This window comes from Cariama cristata, unplaced genomic scaffold, assembly GCF_000690535.1.
Source record: "Cariama cristata isolate BGI_N322 unplaced genomic scaffold, ASM69053v1 scaffold19572, whole genome shotgun sequence".
NCBI lineage: Eukaryota > Metazoa > Chordata > Aves > Cariamiformes > Cariamidae > Cariama > Cariama cristata.
The window spans coordinates 587-23535 of NW_009604600.1; the positions used below are offsets into that span (position 1 = coordinate 587).

A 22949-nucleotide genomic window follows, 5' to 3' on the forward strand; every position below is an offset into this window, starting at 1 on the left:
ACTTGTGAACATTCAGCTGATGTATGATTCTAAGTGTCCGTTTTGGAGCAGGTAAGCACAAATGACAATGATATGACAAACACAAATGGAAATATCTAGCTCTGCTTTGTTATGTCTTAAAATATAAAAATAATTCAATCAACAAGGATACTGACAAAGCAGTAGGGAGAGGCGCTACAACCAAAAAGGTGCTAGCGAATGACACTTATTCTTCCATCATGATTAACATACTCAGCGTATGAAAGAACTTTACATACCTGTAAGAGCCACTTGCTCAGTTGGATGAAACTTTATGGAATTTACTGTGTGGAACAAAGTAAAGTTTTAAGCTAGTATACTAAAAGAATTATTTCACAATGTTTTATCATTAAAAGCCTTAAAAAAAAAAAATCAAGAAGTCTTCAGTTTTAAGTAATTTTTTGTAGTATAGCAATCTCCTAGGTGAGACAAAGCACAATGGTATTTAATTAAGTATCAAGGAAAGCAACTATAGTTGATTATACAATAATACATATTTTCTAGCAAGTTATTCCTGAATCTAGTATAAGTGTTCCATGTTACAGAGGATAAACAAACCACGTTCAAATAATACTGTGTAAGCTGACAGGAGATAATGCTCTGGACTTCCATGAAGAGAATTTAAGTATTCATAACTATTTCTAACATAACAAAAACTTAATATATATGACCATCAACCTTCTGATTATTACTTAAGATTGCAAGAACAAATGCCTAAAAACCTAATGCAAATAATACAAATTAGATTTCAGTCCTGCAACCACATGTAATCAAAACAATTGTTTTAAAATAGTCCTGCAAGAATTCTATCAGCTTACAAAGCTCTTCATTTTTTATTTCAGTGCATAAGACTCAATTACTTTTCATTACTAAGCACTTTCATTTGCAAAATCCATAAGCTTCTCTTCAACAGTTCTTCAAGAAAGAACTTAAAAATTGTTTCCATCCATCATACAAGTAAAGTAGATGCTAACTTTGTCAGGAGAGTTTGGTGTAATTAATCTTAAAAGATACTCCTTAAATTGTTCACACTGAACTAACTCAATGGTGCCCCAACTGCTGGCACCTAACACCTCTCTTCCATTTCAAATCAACTGTTAAATGTAAACAAGTTTTACTAAATGAAAAATACATTTTTTAATATAATTTATATAAATTTGTACAATTTTTATAAATTTTATGAGTTTTTTTAACTTAGTTTACACACAACTGTTTAAATACATATTAGAGCTTTTATTATTTTCACGCTATTTCCAAATAGCAATATAAAAAAAAATAACAACCTATCGGCATGAAAATGCAAGTGATTGGAGTTTTTAAACATGACTTGATGGAGGCTAAAGGCACGCTCTCCATGCAGCAAGTAACCTGAGATATCTGAATAAATTGAAGTGTTACCCATTGTTTCTATGCATCTATCTGTTAGTACCTTTGTGCTGTAGGAGCTAAAAGTCATATAGCAGAAAAAAAAAAGTAGAACTCATGGTTGAAGCAGCTGACCACTCTCTGGAGAACGTAACTCTATTTGTACCTTTGCCACAAAGTTCATGTGATGTGCTAGCTGAGTTACTTAACCAAATATACCAGGTCAATAACTGCATTCCTCATTTTCTGGGTGCAGGACTCTAGGGTACAACTACTTGAAGTGTTCAACTCTTACCAGCAAGTTAAAGCTATTGGAAACCCCTCTACCTTTGGTCTATAAAATCCTACATTGTAACCCGTTATAAGACAGAAGGGCACTAATCAGGTGCTTGTCAAACTGGAAACCAAAAAATCAGACTAACATCACAAACACTTACTGCACTGCACCTCTCCACCCAAGGAGGAGTTTAAGAACACTGTTTCTGAAATATCCTTACTGGTATAGAAGACGACAAATGCCTATACTGAATTAATGGTCTTCAAAACAAGATTTTAATACTTTTTGATAATACGCAACAAATTATATGTGGGATCATGTATTAAACAAAGAACTGCAAACAGATGTTCACCCAGCATCTGTATTTTGTATCCCAAATATAACATAGATCCTGCAAAACAGCTAATTTCTGATTATGTAAGCTTCTCTTGTTCTGCATATGCATGAGACCTCAATGAGTTCTGAATTTAACTTCTGAGTGCCATAACTGTGCCTGTAAATTTCTTTATATGGACTTGTTTATTCATTTAGCATTTACAGAACTGTCTTAATATGCCTCTCCAAGAAAGAATCATATTACAAAACATTCTCTGTATGAAGATTAGTGGAACTTCACAATTGACTTGTTACTGGTGTTGGCAAACCTGCAAGTGAAACCGCCATAAACATTTTTGTAGTCCAAAACACATTTCCCCCTCCCACACTCCTTTTCCAGTTTTCACAACATGCCCTTATCTTACCTGATCCAACATGACCTACATACTTGACAAGGCACTTCCCTGTTTCTATGCTCCACAGCAAAGCAGTGTGATCTACAAAGATTAAAAAGTAGCTGTAAATATTGTTACAAATGTATGGTTTTCACTTTTAACCAATTCAACAAACAAGTTATCTTTGAATGTAGAGCATACCATATGAAATAGATTTCAAATGCAGAACATACCAAATCCTCTTTTACATACCACCTTTTATATAAAAGATTCCTATCATTATAACTTAATACACATCTCTCAAAAAAAGTAAAGGTGCTGTCCCAATCAGATTAATTTGCAGTAGTATTTAAAGGCAAATACTACTTTTGATATTTTTCCTAACATGTATATTATATATATTATATTTATGTATAATGCTCCAACTGTGTATCATGAGATTCAGGAAGAACACAGAAAGCATTCAGTGGTGAAAACATCAGGCAGTCACTACAAACAAGAGTTCTATGCACAAACTATTTACTTCCTGCACAGAAGTCCCAAACGCATATAGGTCACTGCAGAGCACTATGAAAACTTACTTAAAAAGGAAATCACTCCAAATGCCACTCCTTTATCCCGCCACACCCCAAAATACATAATTAATGTAAGTAAGTGGGGAGAACCTTAATGCTGAATTGGAGAATGACTGTTTGCAGGTTAAATCAGGACAAAGAAAAGACGTCCCACACAAAGACAAAATGTACCCCTCAGTAGGCACATAAAAATTATAATAGTTCAGTTTATGAAGGAGAGGTTTCTGGTCCATAATATTTACGTCCAGAAATGTCTTCAGATTCTGTTTCAGCTTCAAAAGACTGTCACTTCAACTTGACCAATTCTAACTGGTTTTATATATACATATATATAAAAAATAATTTTTGAAAACCACACAAGCCTCTAGATTGATTTTTGGATCATAATAGATTTAGTGACTTATTCATTAGTACCTGTTCCCTCTCAAGTGGGAAGGAAGGAATCTAGTAAGTTAATAAGAACTCAAAATTAAGATTTTTAGCTGACGCTACATCCTTAGGCAAAAAACAGACGAATGTAAGAATACAAGAAAAAAAGAATATGCAAACTATGACTAAGTCTATGGCTTCTATAAAACAAAGGCTAAACAATACTATGATAGAAAGTCTGCAGGGATCTCTGTACATAGTCATACAGCATTCTGTGGGAGACCTCTCCAGGCAAGCAGCTCCCCAACCCACCCATTTACTCCATCCAACAGGCCAGAGCTGACTCTAAGGAGAGCATGACCTGCATGCAAGTTAACTGGCACATACTTTAGAAAGATCAACAAGGATGCCTGAACCTTCTAAAGGTTAAATGCATTTCAAGGAAACTCCAATTTAAGAATTTTTCAGCTACTGAACTTCTTTAAATTGAATCTTTCAGTGTGGAGCTAAGTATTCAAGTATGCTTTTGGTCTATATTTGCTATAGCTTAGGGTCTAAACCAGAGTTTTCTAAAGATTCAAGCAACACAAAACTTTACCAGCAGATGCAGTTCCCAACACCACTGGTTGAGTTTTCGCGACACTGACATCCCAAATACCATCCCTGTGGCCAACATATTCCTTTACCAGTTGACAGATTGCCCTTGATGTTGTAGTTTTAAAACTGGATACAATCTGAAATAGCAGAGACACCAACATATTTTTTTCCATATTGACCCAAGATTAAGTAATTCTCTCACAAATACAAATAGATACTAACTTTTTCATAATGATTCTTCAGTGTTCTGACAGTTCATTATTGTCAAAAATTTGACATTTGATGGTAGGAAAGTGAGTTTGGATGCAAATATACCTTTTTTTTTTCTTTTTTTCTTTTTTCTTAACACTCCCCTTTTTACAGAACACAAGACAAACTATTCTGTACTACAATAACACTAACTCATTGAAGTAATGAGTTGTACAAATGCAGTGTGCAGTTCCCATTCAGTCTGGATAAAGGATTATAATTTAAAAAAAAAAAAACAAAACAAAACAACAAACTCAAAACTTTCCTTCCCTATTCCCAAACACGTATATCTGATAACTTAAAGATGGTCCATGTTACCCAGTGTAGAATCTTTGAAAAAAAGGTACTTATCACATAATTCTAGTAAAATCCAGAAACTTTCCCATTTAAAACACTCACTACTGTTTTTCTTCAAAACTGCACAAACCTAATCAAATCAAACATTAACCTGAGAGTGTATGCCAGTTTATTTGTGTAATAAAGTTTTTTTTTAAAGATATGTCAAACTCATCTAAACATTTGATAAGCACATTCCCTCAAAGACCATGCTACTAGAGGAAAACAGAGAAGACTCATTAAATCCACATTAGTATGTAGGTGAGTAACACCAAATGAAAGGAAGAGAACGTCTAGCAAAAATGGTAAAACTACAAGGCACTATAGTACAGGAAGGCTGAAAACACTATCTACAGAAAGGAACCAAATCGCAGCATTCTACATTTTCAGATAAAGGGGAGTGCAATACTTTTTTAAAAAAAAAAAAGTTTGTCTTGCTGGAACACTTCCAGAGACAACTGAAATCAAGACCCGTGAAAGATGACTTCAAAAAGCAAAATCACTGTTAAAAATACCCTATTTTTACCTCACAAGTCTTGAAGCTCAAAACTGTTCTTTGAGAAAGACTATCTGAAAAGCTTTTTTAAAACTCAAACAAAATTTATCAGTGCAGGATAGATTTCCTCCGCATGCAATTACAGGCAGGTATCTATTTGACCAGTTAAGTCAAAACCTTTAAATGCTTCAACAAAAATCACATTAAGACTTATCTACAGCTTAGTAAAAGTTAGAAAATTAATTAAGTCTATATTTCAGATACAATAAACCAAGGTTAAAATCTCATTAGTTTTTGGTATCAAAAAAGAAGGTCTTAAGTATGCCATCAAAGCAAATTACTTCCAAAAAGTTTTTTAAACGTTAAAGAATATCCGCAAGAGCATACCAAATCCTGACTATGTCAACTTTTCCAGTGATGAAATGATAATGCCCTATTTGAATTCCAAATTAACAGCTAATACACATTTCAGCTTCACAGCAGAAAAAGGAACAATCATTAAGGATGCATTGAAAAGAAAATGGGTTAATGGTAAAGATTATTAGTTCAACCATACTGCAGAGTTTCATAGGCTTTGAATACAATCCTACAGATGCAACTTTCACATTGAATACAGTCCTTAAACTAAATGGAGTCATATATGAGAAGTGGAACAACAGAATTAAGCAAACAGTTCAGGACTAATAGCACTCAGCTCAAATTCCAGACCTGAACTTTTTCAACTCTCAACCCCATACTCAAACTATGCTTGCATTCTGCCTTTCTGATGTTGAATCAAACTCTCACGCAGAAGCATTCTAGGAAAAACTACATAAATATCCAGATATAGATATTTATTTAATGCACACTTTTTCTACACTTTTTTTTTTTTAATTCCTTCTTTCTCTTTTGCTGTCCCTCACTTCACATACCAGTAATTGGATAAAATAGATAATGTCAGGATTACTTCCTGGTTCCTTAACCATACATAAACAATTTTCCAAGACATGAAAGGAAATACTTAAATAACACGCAACTTGCTAAAAAGAGGTCTTTGTACTGCAGAAAATTTCAAAAATAACTTCACCAGATCTCAGATTATCATATACAAACACAAATAAGCAGGCAATCATATCCTGAGTGTTTCACATTTGTCTGTCCTCTTTCTTAAATCCATACAGTTTCATGTACTTTCCTCTACACAGAGGTTTGTTAATAAGGAAACAATTGTTTGCCATGCAAACAATCAAAAAATTACAAACTGAAACACCATGAAAACAATTGTTTACCACATAAACAATTGAAAACTGAATACAAATTGAAACAATTGCACAGCAAACAAATTGAAACACCCTGTAAAAATGTCTCTTAAGTAGACAGGACACATTAGAAATAAGAATGAAAACTCAGACAACTCAGGATCACTCCAGCAGCATTACACTGTGACTGATGAATGGAATTTCCTGTGGAGCAACATTGAGTAGTGAGGTCAAAACCTGCATCTTCCAAAAAGTGCTGTTCCCTTCAATAGCTGGGTAAAGAAATACCTTCCTTTAACAGTCCTTTTCCTGACCCAAAAGAATCAGTGTTCCTGAAAATTAAGTTTATGATGGAGAGAGTTATATAACTTCAGTTTATTTTAGGACTCTGCATAAAATGTTAATATTTTCCTGATGTCTTAACAACTGTCATATCCAAGGATTGTTAACATCAGCAATACCATCTTATTAGCATCAAAACATGAATTTCCCATAGTGATTCCTGCATCTACATTATGTCCATTAACATATACAATAAAAAGTATTTTTAGAGTACCAAGCACTAAATCTACCCTGTCTCTTCAGGAGCTGGGTGCTGGTAGATAACCCCTGCTGCTACAAGCATCCTTTTCTGATATGAGTTTTGCCAACTTAATATTCAGACTCCCAGCTAAGCTAAGGAATGAAAAGTATACAGGCACAGGAATTTTCTATGGAAGACTCAAATTAAGCATGTTTACCTCAGCATTTTCCCCAAGAAAATGAACAGATTGCTTTAGTCTTAGCACATTTTACCAACATTAAAGGAGTCAAGGATCAGCTTTCGCATTAGAACAAGAAAATACTGAAAGTTCTTTTCAATATAAACCTAAACTTTTTATAGGTTAGCAATCAGAAAAATATAATCATGTGCAATTACACAAAACAAGTGGTTTGTAAAACTTATGTCTCTTCTAATTTTCCACAGGGAAAAAAGAAAAAATTAAAAAAAAAAACCAAACATACTTCTGACAAGTTTTAAATTAGGCATACAGTAACAGTATAAACAATGGGTTGAAGAGAAAAGTTACAATCCACCACCCCACCGAGTCTGGAACACAACCCATTTCTGGTCAACAGCATTGTTCATTCAGTGCTCATAAAAAATATAGACATAAGAATTTCTAAGCTGTTGAACTCTTAAAACTCTTCAAATGTCATTTTCCCTGATAGGGTATTAGGGAACTCTTAACTGCATCGAGTCGGGATACAGATCGAAAGATCATAGTTTGTTAGAAACTTAGTAATAGTCTTTCCTGACTTTTGGCTATAGTCTCTTTGTGGGTCAAGAGACAAAAGGTTACAGCTTTGACTCTTCTGTGTAAGAAGGAAGCAGCGGTCAAAATAAAGCCACTCCCATTAAGTGCAGAAAAGTTTCAAAGAACACACTGGACAGAGATGATCTCAACTTTATCACTTCCCTCAGCTCTCCTCTCTACCTCCCAAGTAAATTCTGATTCAAAGTTGTGGAAAGAAATATATCAGCACATTCAAATATCTGTTGGTTATCGACTGATAAAATAGATACGTACAACGTCTACAACAAGGTATTAAATTCTTCATGTTCCACTACTCATGACTACTTTGCTGTGCATGCATATCAGAACACTGGGAAGCAGAGCAGTTACCAAGGAGTCTCCAACCCATACCACCCAGTTTCCCACGCTGAAGTTGTGAGGTCCGCCTGCCTTGCCCAGGAAAGAGTATGAGCACTACACTGCAGCCAAGTAAAAGAAGACAAACATTTAACACTAGCCTTAAAAAAACAAACAAAAAAAAAACACCAAAAAAAAAAAAAAACACGAACCACGAAACCTAACCCTCAACACTACACTAGAGAAAGTACTAGTTCATAACTACACAGTAGGTGTACTAATACTATATTGTCCCTATTAATATCACGTTGTCCCTATTTAAGCGGCCTCACTGAAGAATTTCTAAGTCATTAACTCTTAAGAAAAAGGAAGAGGCACCTCTATGCATGACTGACAAGAATAAAAACAGTTTGAAAAACAGCAAAATAAAAAGGAGACCAAACAAAACACAGTAACTTAGATCTATTTCACCACACTATTCTTATTCTTACTCTCAAACTTTCAGACTACTTAACAGATGGTATTTCCAAGACACCTACAGTCATTCCATAACCACACATTAGTCTGCAATACAGGTCACCACAGAGCTTCTTATATAGTTGGTTCATGTACCAGATCCCACTGTGGCTTCCTCACATTTCATTTACTCTTAATAATGTAAGATGAAATGACCAAGATAGTGTAAAAAGAGCAGCACGTAAACTCTCTATGAAAATTGAAAAAGGGGAGAGAAACAGGAAAACAAAAATGCCATACGGATGCTGATGTGCTAAATGAAAAACATCCGAAAGGGTAACTGTGCTAAGAGACCAGGCAAAAAAAAGATCACTAGCTTTTTTTGCAAGGCTTGCAACGTAAAGCAAACAAATCATTCTAGTCTCATAGCTAAAAAATAAAAATAATTAAAAAAAAAACAAACCTGTAACAGTACACATATAGATGCCTACCTAAATCCCCATTTCAACTGCAATACCCAAATCTTTATTTAGAAATTCACTACCTACCAAGTTCTATTTCCCTCACGAAACCGAGTATTTTTTTTCAGTCCTCTTTACAAGAGTAATCCCACATACACACCTGTGCCCACACTCTCTCTCCTCCAACATTCTTTCTTTAAAAATGGTGAGCAATTATTGTAAAAATATCATATAGTGTGGTTGAAGTAATGGGTAATTGATGAAACCAAGATAAACATACTGTTCCTCATGAAGTAGATTTACTGAAAGAACAGCAATACTCAGCTTAAAGAAACCACAATTTACAACTTAGCCATGTTAGTCTCATGAGTACACATTGATGAGTAGAGGTTTAATTTGTGTCATACCTTGCTAGTAGATGCCTTGTAAGTTGTTTTTAATTTCTGAGAAAGCTGACTGGTACTATGACTGGCTGTTGAGACAAATAAATTCAAAGGAAGATATTACAAATACAGCATTAGTTTATTTGCATACATAACTGGTATTAATTCCCTTCAATAAGATTCTAAGTTTTGACCAGCAAAATACAAAAAAGTGAACTCAAAAATACTAGTTTAGGATTTTTTGTGGTTCTCTTACCTTTTGTTTTCAGTTGTCCTTTGCTCAGTTCAGCACCATCGATTGTCTGTCCTTCAGCTGCTAAACGCTCATTCAGTGTATCAATCTCTCTGCGTACTAACAAAAAGAAAACTCACATTAATATAAAACATTAAGTAACATTAACAACATCATTAACATACTCTTTAAGAATTGTTATGGTTAGTAAGTAATCTATTTTACGCTAAGGACAGGAAAAGAGATCAACTGTGATTTTATGTAAGTAGCTCTCACCAAGACACAGACCAAGACTCATGCTGAGTTTTCCAGTGGTCAACCTTGACCCAGATTCCAAGGAAAGTATTGTTGGCTTCTAATTACTGTTACTTTTACTAATAAATGTGGCTAAGGTTTAACAAAATAGCTTCTGTGAAATACATGACACACCTATATTGAATTAAATCCAACAGAAGACAGAAAACTTGCAGCATCATAAATATTTTACCCACAGAATTAGTATGTCATTTCTTGACAAAGATTTTATTCATCACAAAACAGCATTCTCCACTGAATGCCTGTCTACTGTTAGAGTTTCAGTAAGAAAGGCAGTGCAGCACAGGTATATTTTTTAATACTTTGAAATACATTAAAAATGTAGAATGACATATACATTTACATTCAACTATTTTAGAAACACTAAATATGATCAAAATATTTTCATTGTGCATCAGACAAAGCATGTATTTATAACAAGAATATGTTTTTCTGTCACTTATTTATAGCTCTCACTAGTGCCATTTCAACACAAGACGGAGATGGCACAGGTAAAACAAATCAGGTACTCGTAAATGATTTCCAGTCGTTGGGCTGGTTTAAGTTGCTCAATTTCATTTTATAAAGAACACTTTCAGTGGCTTATAGTTTTTTGTCAAAATCTGGGCTGATACTCCTTAAGTGTGCTCCTCAGGTGAAATCTTATTGACAGGCTTTAACCAAGCAGTTTTTCGCTGTTCTTGAGAATAAGTCTAAGCCTGTCTTTCCACAAATTCTTAAGACTTTTTTTTAAAGAAGCCATTCACTCCCAGGCTTTGAAATATGGGAGAATGTGACATATCAGGACTATGATTCTTGCCATTTCTGAGAAAGTCACTGAAGTCTCAGTTTTAAGCTCTAGAAAAGTCAGTTTACACTTCCATATGATTTCCAAGTGCTTGAAATGAGCACAGCAAGATTCTCCTTCCTGCCTTCCCAGTCACATAAACCTAAACTTTTATAAAACTCAGACAATATGAAAGAGAAGTAAACAAAGAGACAGGCTTGTAGTAGCAGATGATTGAAACAAACAAGCCAGTTAGATACAAGAACTTCCTGAAAGGTTTAAGACTGAAGCCTGGAAAAGATAAGAAAAGGAAGAAACTAGAAATAAGTTGTAATAAGGGAAAAGTAGTATATGAAAAGCCAAGGAGGAAAAACTTGAGATTCTCTATGTACAGTAACCGCAACACTAGTGTAGGAATTAGACTAAGAACGAAAAATAACACACTGAGTATCAGAAGAGGAAATAAAATTTAGAAATTGTCAGGGAAGTGGGAAGAGATCACAAAGGCGACCTGTGAGGTGAAGAAAGAAGATGAAGAAGAAACAGAAATGGAATGGAAGGAAAATAATCATACTCCGGAGGGTACAAACAAATTCACCATTTCTTTTCTGACATTTTTGAAGGTCAGGGAGGGAAACCCTACTTTTCCTCCTACCACCCAACTTCTCAGCAGGAGGCCGAGAATTCAGTTGTGCAAATTGTCACTAAAAAATGTGTGATGTTGACGACAGCCTTTAATCAACACAATCTCAGGTTTTAAGAGAAAAAAAAACACCGCATATTTTCAAAAAGCACACAAGAACGTTTTTTTAACATGACTGTTTGGTTTAACTGTGGGAACAGATTAGGTGTGGAAAGAAACTTTACTGGGAGCCAGTTCAGACAGATTCCACACTTCAGAAGCCAAGCCATGCAACACAGTTTCCAAAATCCAGCAAGGAAAATTGAGCAGAGGCTTTACTGTATGACTGCCTATGTTACGTACTTTGGATCCTCTTACATCACCTTGGATCAGTTACATTACCATACAACCGCACTATCATTAAACAAATAACATTTTTTGCAGATAACACCTGGAATTTTTATCTGAGTGTTTGACTTCAAAATTCATGAACAGTTGCAGGTGCTGGTTATGCAGTGTACTAAGTAGTATGATCCAAAACCAACACATTTTACACTTTTTTCAAGTAAGGCATTTTCCAATTTTATTTACTAATATTAAAATCATTAAACTTAAGCCTGTAGATATACAACAAAGCCACAACCTTCAATGGCTGAACGAAGTTACTGCCAGATTAACGTGGTATATACCAGAGCCTACAATGACAAGGAGATCGCCACTTCACTTTCTTTGCCTAAGAGTCAAGGACGATGACACACATCAGTTCTCACTACTTTCGTCAAAGAGCTAAGAAAGTGATTTTTCTGAAAAGGTAAAAACTCCACCTTTGGCTAAAAGTTCAAAACAATTCTTAAACTCCCCACAGAAAAGCTACGCTGATTAGACTACAGTATCCAATGTAAGTGTCTCAATTAGCGCTACTATATCCTAAATCCAAACAATGCATACGTTGCTGGAAAAAAGAGATACTCACATTCCAAATTCTCAATATACAGGTTTTCAAACTCCCGCTCTATTTGTCCAAAAAGTTCAAGGAGTGTATTCCGGACAGAAGATGGTAGTTTAGAATCCTAGGAAGCAAAACATCGGGGTTTATACTTTTCTTTACATATATTTTATGTGGATACCTTTCAACCTTAAACTGATTTTAACAGTTCTCACTATCTCCCAGCAAGGAGGGAAATTAAAACTACTACGAGTGTGGAACACAAAAGAAAAAGCTCTGTGCATCATAAAATTATTCATTTTACATATTGTTTCAAGGTACAGAATTCAAATCACCTGTAGGGTTTTTTTTGTTTTTACTAGAGAAATATTATAAAACCAAGAGACATGTCCAACTCATTGGGGAAGGAAAAAAAAAAAAAAAAAAGGTGGAAAAAAGTTTACAATATAGTGTCAAGGTGCTTCCAGTTCAAGAAGAAAGAATACCTTTGGTTGACAAAGTAATTCAGAAGCTGACTGTGCATTCGGTTAGGAAGTTGTCATCACAAAGCACCTTATTACCAAAGCTTGAAACAAACTAAAGTTTTCAACATATTTATAACATTTACCTATTTTTCTCACTAACCATAGCTAAGTGTGTGAAGGAAGCGGCCATTTCTAATCCTTCCCTCCCCAAATGTTATTCAAGTATCTCCTCTTCACATAAAGTATTTTCAAGAAAATTCACAGAGGAGGGCTGATTTTTTTCTTCAGCATAATCAACACAGCAATTTCAAGGTACAAAAACAACTACGTAATAAAACCACTAACACAGGATTTATATGATCTGAGCTCAATACATAGCTTGACCACAAGTTTCTGTTAGTAAGTTATTTAAATTTTATTCATCTGCCTATAAAACAGAGATCAGCACCATGTTTGGCCTGAACAAATGCATACCATATCCAAAACAAGTAAGTACTAATTCCTGTTGGGAGTCAAGGTTCTCACTATATCAATGATTCTGTTATCAAACACTGTTGAGCAGACAGTAAGTAAAGCAGAAGACAACTGACTATAGTACATTGAGAACCTAGTACTAACAAAAATCTTTAAATTTAAAGCACAGTGTACTACTAAAAATGGCAAATTAGAAAGGAGAAAATACTGTAATTAGTCTAATAACTATAATCAATTATTCCACTACAAGTATGGATCAACAGATGAACCGTCCTTGCTCACTACATAAATAAATGCTACTAAATCTGTTCTATTCTTCACTTGCTGGTGGACCACAATACGTAAGTCGGCTTACCACACTTTGTATTTATCTAGGTAGCCAGCTATAAACTTTTTTCAGAAGAAGTTTCCACTTAACTGAGTCTCACCCTAACAATGAAAAAGTTCAACAATTCCTTTGTAGCATATCTAATCTGTCATCTCAGAATTCAGTAAGACAACATCTTATTACTGGACAAACCTCTAAATAATGCAGCTGCATTCAAAAGCTGAGAAATATCTATGCAAGGAAAAAAGTTACCAGATTTCAAAGTGGATTGAATATGGTATCATGTATACCATATTATCAATATATCAATGTTCATCTATCAAATATACAGAGAATGTGCCCATCAGCAACATCTACTTTTTTTAAACAAAGCAAAAGTATGTAATTTCAAATTCTTGAAATCATCGGCTATGAGCAAAAAAAAGAAAATTGAGTCTGCTTCTGCCACAGCACAAACCACTATTTCAGGTCTGCAAGTACAGAAGAAGCATTACTAGAATGCAAGTACAAATGTTAGCACAAGACACCATCCAAATTCGAGTGAACTTTATTACTCAATGCAAGTTTAAGGATGATTATAGCTTGTTTTGTTCTTAAGTGTTCCAGCAAACCCAAACCAAAAGAAATTGGTTCCACTCCTATAAACTGACTGAATTAGGAGGATGTATGTGCATACTAGCCACGAGAGGGCAGCATGCACCTTCAACCAACTCAGCATCTAACAACCAGAATTTAATCTCACTTGTATTTCGGTTCATACAGTCAAGACGATTGTCTTCAGAAACAATTAGAAAAGCCTATTATGATCCCGATTTTAGAAGTTACTTCTGAACATCAATTTTAAAGAGAAAAACAGGAGAAACTAATAGCCAAGACATAGAGCACATCTGCTTTGTGCATAAATCAGTTTTACACCAGTTTTACAGCTACTTTAAGCTGTGGCACTGTGCTGAGACAGGCACTGTGCTGAAAGAAGTGGTACTATGCTCCTTATGCCTCCCTAGGATATTCCTTTCTGCATCTTCACCTGCCCCTCCCTTGAGACAGTACTTTTGTTCATGCATCCACAGACAACCAGAACATGAAACAGATCCCGATTAAAACCAACTTGAAACAAAACTGAATAAATAAGAATACTATAAAAATGAAACACTAGTAAGAGAAACACTGAAATTAGAAGAATTCTTTCCGATTCAATTACCCAATAATTCCATACAGCCAGGTTATAAAAGAAACTAAGTTACACTACAACTTTCGAAACAGAAAAGGAGATGTAGGAAATGTTTTCAATCCACTCTGAGCCTGAAAGCATAAGCAAATCTAAATCTGTCCTAAAGTAAGCAGCACAGTAAAACACATCCACTTCCTTTACTCTCTTTAAAGTTGGCGTTATTTAAATTAGTTTATTAAAATACCACATAATAACGTTACCTGTTTATCTGCAAAAGTACTCATCTAGATATATCACGTGGTTTACAGCTCCACTGTGATCCATTAATACTCTCTACTTGTTAGGATCTGCCACTGGCTGTTCAACGTTAAAGGTCAACAAAATTAAGTATGATACACAAAACATTTACATATTGCAGCATAATACACTTATAGAGTTTGATAAGAAATATTAAAACAGCTTAAAATTTTGGTTTACTACACAGAAGTGACAGCATGCCTTGACCTCTCAGCTGCCTTTCACTCCTTTCCTGAAGTAAGGTTGTAACAGTCCAAATGCATGAATAGTTTTCTACCCAAGTACTTACATTCTCCAACTTCTGGATGACTAGAAGCAACAACTTGGGCCTTGTTAGCTCCCAGAAAACTAATGCTGTAAGTCACTGAACAATAAATTCAATTAAAAAAAATTCTTAAGTCTGTCACAACACAAGGTTTTCCCTTCATGGTACCTGCAGAGTCCGGGAAATGAGGTTTCTCATAGACAAACATTGTTAGTTTTTCAAACCGTCTCTCTGATAAAAATCAAGTCTTGCATCATCTTTGCCAGGCCTGCATTAACACTGCATAGTCAATTTGATAATAAATAGTTTGCAAACTGGTATTTGCTTATCTTTGGCAGCACTACTTCAAACACCTGCTATAAGAGCCTTACCTACAGTTAATCTCAGTATTGTTAGCTGAAACACTCCAAGTGGCTCCAGATTGCATCCACTACACAGACTGACATGACTAAGAAAACCACAGAAGTTTGTGGTGGTTGTTCTTTCTCTTAAGTTTAATACACAAAAGATCACACCTTCATTTGAGCCAAATTAAAAAAAAAACCAACACACAAACAAAAATTTAAGTTAGCCCATGCCTCTGTCAAGCAGGCAATATTTGTTTATTATTCCTAGGTTACTACTATTACAAATTCCAACTTATGAAATCAAGAATCAATCTTGAGCTTTGGGGGAGGTGCAGTGAACTAAATAGGTGGCTTCTTTGTATTTCTTCATGGTTTTATCATTCATGTAAGAATACACAAAAGCTGATAAAAAGCTCCACACGTCTGAATACAACCTGAAGCACTGTCAACATCCACGTCAACATTCCCCAAAGACAGTCAGCACTTACAAGCAAGAAAGTCTGCTGTTCTGCAGCTTCACTGGACATATTTCATTACTTAAGTTTATTTAATCTCTTCGCATAGAAAACACTCATTAAAAAGTTACAGAAGTTACCCAAGCAGCAGTGTATTCTCTTACCTGCCCTTCCAACATGTCTCTCTGCAGTCCTGCTCGTTCTTGCTCAGAACTGTTGGTTCTTCGGATTGAAAGACTGTGTGATTTACGTTTCTGCTTTGCTTGGCGAGCAGATGCACAACTTCCACTTTCTATTGGCATTACTTCAAAAAAACAGCTTCACAGAGGCTCCTGTGATAAACTAAGGACAAATATTACACATTACAAATTGCTTTGTCAAACTAACCAGAGTTTGAAATTTTTTTCTCAAAACAGAAATATTTAGTTCTACTAAATTTTGGAGTTGTTTGGGTTGTCATTAAAAAGAAAGGATCTCTATTACTTGCAACCTTTCTTCAAACAATATTAAGTTCAAAACCACATATGCATATACCCAATTAATGTGGAATCACTCTGCATTACTTATTCATTAGGTAACAAACCTCCACAAAAGGAAAATAAACTCCACTACCTTGCTCATTTTGGAGAACACTAGCAGAGACAGCCCCAAAATGCTTCCAGGAAACAACTATTATGCATACTACATTTCACCAAAATGCATGCAAAATTAAAACCCAGCTGGAAAATGAAAGCAAACAGACATGATAATTTAGGGACACTGTCAGGTTAAAAATGTATTATGCAACAGTAAGTGTTAGCATACAAAATTTAATAGATGTGCTTGCTTTCACATAAGCAGAAATTAATTTTAATGACAGAAGTTCTGAAAACTACTTTCCACCATTTTTGACAGCTCACAGTTTCACCTTCTTAATAGTAAAATTGCCCATGAACTTATGAGAACACCAAAAGTGCACCTGACTTACCAGGCTGTTGTTATTGTTGTTAATTTTTGTCAGCTTGTTAAAGCCAAATATGCATTTTAATATCTCTAAAAAAACCTGACAGTATCACCAATTAATATTACCATGCATGATCTACTGCTTTCCCCTGTTTAAGAAAAATCAAATTATGTTTGATTTCTTGCATAAAAGTGGAGAATATGTTCTTTACAGCCAAAATCTTCTTTTTTACAAACATTTAATTACTGGGTTGTTTTTTTTTTAATTTAAACCTGATATTCAATAGGAATTATTTTTACTTTCATGGGGTACCAGTTGTTAAACATTTCAATTGTTTTAGGATTGATTACTCAAAATTTTTCAGTCATGAACATTGAGAACAAAATAAAAATTCATTCTCCAGCATAAATGATTTCTGAAACAATTACAACTTAAAATAGCTGCAATAGTCTGCAGAGAAACAGGAGAGCAGAGTTGGCAAAGCTAACAAGGCAACTGAGCTTCCTTTTAAGTAACCTCATCAGAGAAAATTTAAACCAAACCCAGGGCCACTTCTAATTTAAGATCCGCCAACACACTAGATCTCAAGCTAGGAATGAGCACCATTGCTATTAACAAGACCAGACATTAATCAGTTCCGTGGTTTTGACATGGTATTTTCAGCTTTTTAACATATTGTAAAGCCAAGGAAAAGCATACCTTACTACAAACACAGTATGCACCACAAATAAAAACAGCTTTAAATTTGCTTTGGTTTTTAAATCACAAATGAAAATATATAAAGGCACAGAAATTTACATCAAAACGAGACTAGATTTAGCTACGGTTTTGATGTCCATCCATCCTCAAATTTTCTCATTAGTATTTTAATTAGCTCTCTTGGTATTTTAATTAGCTTTTGGAACAGTTCCAGTAATCTGACACCAATTCTATAGTGAATCTAAAATAAAATGCAGGTTGCACCAGTATCTTGTACTGCACTGAAGTATTTTGTTCATTTCCTCTGGACCCTGCACAGTTCTCCCCTGCATCTAATCCCATCAGAGCTTTTTATGTGTGATTAATCAGTAGTAACTAATTAGCTATATTCACAAATTAAAGAAGAAAGAGAAGAAAGAACTACCATTGGGTAGTTTCTTATTTGACTAGATTTCTTTTTTCACTGTGGCTAGATTCCTCTATCACAGAAAGATAGGACTGAAATTAAGAAAAGCCCATCCCATAAATAAGTTATTGCCAATTTTCTGGGCTTCACTAAGTCTCTTCCTGTTCTTGAACATATGGTCAAGAATTAGGAACAGGTTTTCAGTGCTCACCACATTTCTGTTTCTTTTCAAAATAACATCAGATTTCAAATATATGTACATTCTCCTCTCTTCCATCCTCCTTCCTATCCCCCTTGGGAACCACTCGTTCAATGGCTTTCAGCTTACCAGTTTCTGCAGTGTTCGGGATTACTTTTTAAGGCATGAAGCACCAAACTCTGTGTGCACACACATAGATGTGTTAAACAGTTTTATATCTATACATACACAGAGTCACTTACATATAATCACATAAATCACTTAATACCACTTCACTGAAGCTCTGTGAAAAAAATCTAATTTCTAACTCCTGGCAAATATGGCTCCTAAGCTGTAGTTATACACAGAGATGTTAAAACAGTTTATGCCTTACCAGGCATCATTTTAACTATGTTAACTTCCATTTGCCCTCTGCTGCCAAGCTACTTCATTTTAGAAGACTTGAACAAGAAAAACACTTTTCTGGATTGCTTCATAAAAATCATAGAATGGTTTAGTTTGGAAGGGACTTTTAAAGGTCATCCAGATTAACCAGATCAGGTTGCTCAGAGCCCCCTCAACCTGACTTTGAATGTTTCCAGGGATGGGGCATCTACTACCTCTCTGGGCAACCTGTTCCAGTGTTTCACCACCCTCATTGTAATACCTTTATATCTAATAAATCTGTAAACCCTTATATCTAATCTAACTCTACCTTATTTTAGTTTAAAACCATTACCCCTTGTCCTGTCACTACAGGCCCTAGTAAAAAGTCTCCCTCCATCTTTCTTGTAAGCCCCCTTTAAGTATGGAAAAGCCACAATAAGGTCTCCACAAAGACTCCTCTTTTCCAGGCTTTCTTCATAGGAGAGGTGCTCTATCCCTCTGACTATTTTTGTGGCCCTCCTCTGGATCTGCTCCGACAGGTCCATGTCCTTCTTGTACCATTGGCTACGATTGGCTTTCTGGGCTGCAAGTGTACATTGCTGCCTCATGTCTGATTTTTCATCCCCCAGTAACCCCAGGGCTGCTCTCAATCCATTCATCCTCCAGTCTGTACTGATATTGGCGATTGCCCCAACCCAAGGTGCAGGACCTTGCCCTTGGCCTTGGTGAACTTCATGAAGTTCATATAGGCCCACTCCTCAAGCCTGTCAAGGCCCCTCTGGATAGTATTCCCTCCCTCCAGCGAATCACCTGCACCACTTGGTATCAGTACATACAGATTTGGCAGCTATACATTTTAGCATATAGAATTTAAAGGGACACAGCCAAATGCATGAGATTACATTTTATACAGTGAAAGTCTCACATTGACTACACGAAAGTTTTTACTTTCACAGCTCATAAGCAAACAGGAAAGATTAGGTAAGAAACAACTCCATTATTGTATCTGTTTGGCAGCAGCACTTCACCTGCAGCCAGTGTCACTGACAGTAATCGCACTCTCCTCATGCACCAGCATGACCACATCACTCATGCACTGTCCTGGAGAGAGCAAGCATGCATGCTCTTCCCCAGGCTCTGCGAGAGGGTGCACACAGCCATAGCAAAGCTGAAACCAAAGAGGCAACAAGCAGGCATGTGCATACAGAGGACAGGAAGCAGAAGCCGAAGGGGACTAGCTTCACTGCCTTTAACATTGTTCTGAATTCCACCAAATGGCCTTACAAACTTCCAGTAAGGGAGCAATAACTGAAGAGTTTTTAGAACCAGGACGTAAATTCAGTTTTAAAAAAGTGACAGTGTCCCTTTAAATATTAACTTCACTTTGACAATTTCAGAAGTATTTTGATGATAAAGAAGCTACAGGTTTTTCAAGAGTAGATTTCACAAAACAGATCCTTGGCAATATGATGCTAAAAAAGTAAATAAATAAGGTGCTCATTTCTAGCAGTTACCTGATTCCCCTTATTATGTAAGGTTTCCAAACAATGAAAATTACCTGTCCAGAATATCAGTGTCATGTTACATATCCTATGAAAACCATATTAAATATTGATTAGTGAAACAGTCAGTAGTATACAAACCAGTCAGTCTTTCACATTTTTGAAACTTTTGTAGTTAGAACACACCAGATGACAGGAAACAGAGGTGAGGGGAAACATCAACACAAGTCAAGGCTAAGCACCAAATCCCAGTCAAACGAAGTGAAAAAAAAAAAAAAAGACTTCAAAATGACCCATTATATATTGTTAGTCAGATGTAGTTAATCATAACTTTGAGTGTTACAAATGGGTTCTGAAAAGATAAATTTGCTAAATTTACTTTCCTTCTGCATAGTAGTACTACGACTAGGATGAAAAATCACCAAGAAGTACGGGACTCTTGTTTCCTGAACCAAATGAAGCCAAATTCACAAAAGCTAAAAATTACCAATCAAGAGTAAAAAAAGCTGAACAAAAGTACTTTCTGAGAAAAAAGAAAAAAAAGAAAAAAAAAACAAAACACAGAAAGGGGGTAGAGTGTTCCATTACTAAACTATATTCATTAAGGGTGGCACTTCACAAGTACTGTACTATTAAAAAGTGAGCTCATGAGACATACTGAGCTATTTGCACAATTGTTTTGGAAAATGCTACTTTTGCACAGTGTTCTTCACACAATAATCTGTCAAAACCTTAAGAGAACAGTACCAAATGAATTTCTAACAAAGTCAATCAGCAGAAGTAAGGGAGAAAAAGATGTCCTAGAAAACACCTAGACCACAGGTGATTACTACTTTCTGAATGCAAAGATACTTCGGTATTTCAGTTATGCAGTTTAATTAAACTCACAGCATATTTTACAGTGTGTTAAAGTTCTGCCACCTACCTTTCTGTAACAGATGTTGCCATGTATTCAGTCACAGGAAATATTTCATCAGAGTAACAGTAAAAACCAATTACTGTTTTATTCAGCTACAACAGAGAAATAGCACCAAACAGAAGTGCACACATTGGTCTTACTAGACTTAAAAATTCACAGCAGCAATCAACTAATTCTACTTGCCTCCTACTTCTACTCTTGAACATGGAACAAGCAGACTACTGAAAGGAAAGTATTCCTGGGGTATGCATACTGCTGAAGCCAGGGAGAAAATCTGTTTTAAGAATTGTCAGAGCACAGACAGAATGGCTACAATATTGCATTTTCTTTTTTGTTCATTCAAGACACACAAGTCTGCAAAGGGAAAGCATCAGGAAGTTTCAGCAACAGCTCTTACCAAGATCTCCCTGCTCCATTTGGTTTAGAGTTTAGCAATAGTAATACTTACTACTTAAAGGATGTTGTCAAAAAAAAACCCAAAACAACCCCAAACCAAAAAACACAGAAACAATTTTACTGTATCTGTGTGTGCTCTTAAATCTCTTAGACTGTTTCAGGTCTCTCATTTTCAAACATGGATTAAAACTAAATTTCAGTGTATACTACACAAGAAAAAAGGCTTTTTACAATAGTAATTGTTATCCTGTGCAATATTAAAACCTTAAGATACAAAGATGCCAATTAACATGGGTCTTTTTTTTTTTTTTTCCCCTCCTACAAAGCAGGGAGGGAAACGGTTTGACAGCATTAGTCATGAGTTAAGGGAACTTAAGTATCAATGTGCGCCACTACCATCTTTATAAATATGTAAAGAAATCAAATTTATAGAAGTAAAACTTCCATTTTGAGGTCTTCAGTGAAAAATTTGTTTCAAGGATGCTGTACATTCAAGTGCCATTAATTCAACGCAAACTCCAAGAATGCAGCACATCTGAGAAAGATCAGGCTAAACAGACCTCTTTGTAAGACTAGTTGTTATGTTAAAGATAAATATTTAGGAAACAAAACCATTCCACATCATCACAGATGATGCTAGAACCACTGATAAGCCTGCTCAAATCTTATGAAATCCACTCAAGCATTACAACATTAATTTTTTTTCTAAATTTAGCGCAGTATACTTTCAAACAAAACTGTATGTTCCTCGAAATGTAAAAAGGGAAAGCATCCACCACTGAAAAGGTGACAACCTCCCTTCAACAGCATAGTAAAGCAGCTGCACCAATGAATTTTAAGTATGTTATACTGCTGGAAATCAACCATAAAAGCTTTAACATATTAGTAAGTACCTACTCTGAGCAAGCTTCTAACACCAACATCCAAGCGTAAGCCAGCCCAGTTTTGCTGCTAGCAAGCTTTGATCTTGCTAATTCAACTATGTCAGCAAATGCTGCAATCCCACCAAAACGCAGTGCAGATCAAGCCTGCCAAACAGTCTACTAAAGCAAGAAATGATTCAACCATACAGACTTATTTTAAATAATATTAAATAACAATAATTATCAAACTTGGATGATTTTTTAAAATTTCTTTGGAATATAGAAGAAACCTGCCTGGGTCCACTAATAATCATCAGACCAAGACCCGTTAATTGAAATTGCTGATGTCCTGAAAGCATACAACTTTCCTTTGAGATCTCTGCCGCCTATGCTCACTGAGTGTGCTGATCATTTCAGCTAGTTTAAACGGTACAGGGTGCAATATAGTCTTACATTTAACACTAGTTAGTTACCTATGACTATATATTGTACATTCTTTTATTAATAGGTATCGATTAGCTGACTTTGAAGAGTTCAACAGACAGCATCAGGTCTTGCTAAATTACTTACTGCAGGCTAAGTCTTAAAATATGTTTGAAGGCTACTCTATTTCCTTAGCTGTTTCACAGAGTTTTAGCTCCCATTCCTGTATCAGTAAATCCCTAATAGCCTAGAAGTAGCCCACATGCATGCACAGGTATAAAAATACAAGACCTGAGGGTGAGGAATCCTAAGGAAGTTCAAGAGCAAAGGTGGTTTAACCAGGTATTTGTTTAAGAAAGCATTGCACCACATTCAGAGGCCAGAATC

The 22949-nt window shown here is 35.4% G+C and overlaps 1 protein-coding gene across 1 annotated transcript; it reads right to left on the minus strand.

Moving 5' to 3' along the window:
- Nucleotides 1-257: 257 nt before the first annotated feature.
- WDR37 (WD repeat domain 37) lies at nt 258-16148 on the minus strand (the record flags this gene model as incomplete). The annotated part of the gene is made up of 7 exons (XM_009695686.1): nt 16011-16148; nt 12073-12169; nt 9421-9516; nt 9189-9253; nt 3913-4048; nt 2401-2472; nt 258-302 (listed from the first exon to the last, which is right to left on the minus strand). Coding segments are annotated over exons 1-7 (649 nt in total), but the record flags the coding sequence as incomplete, so codon positions are not given.
- Nucleotides 16149-22949: the final 6801 nt, after the last annotated feature.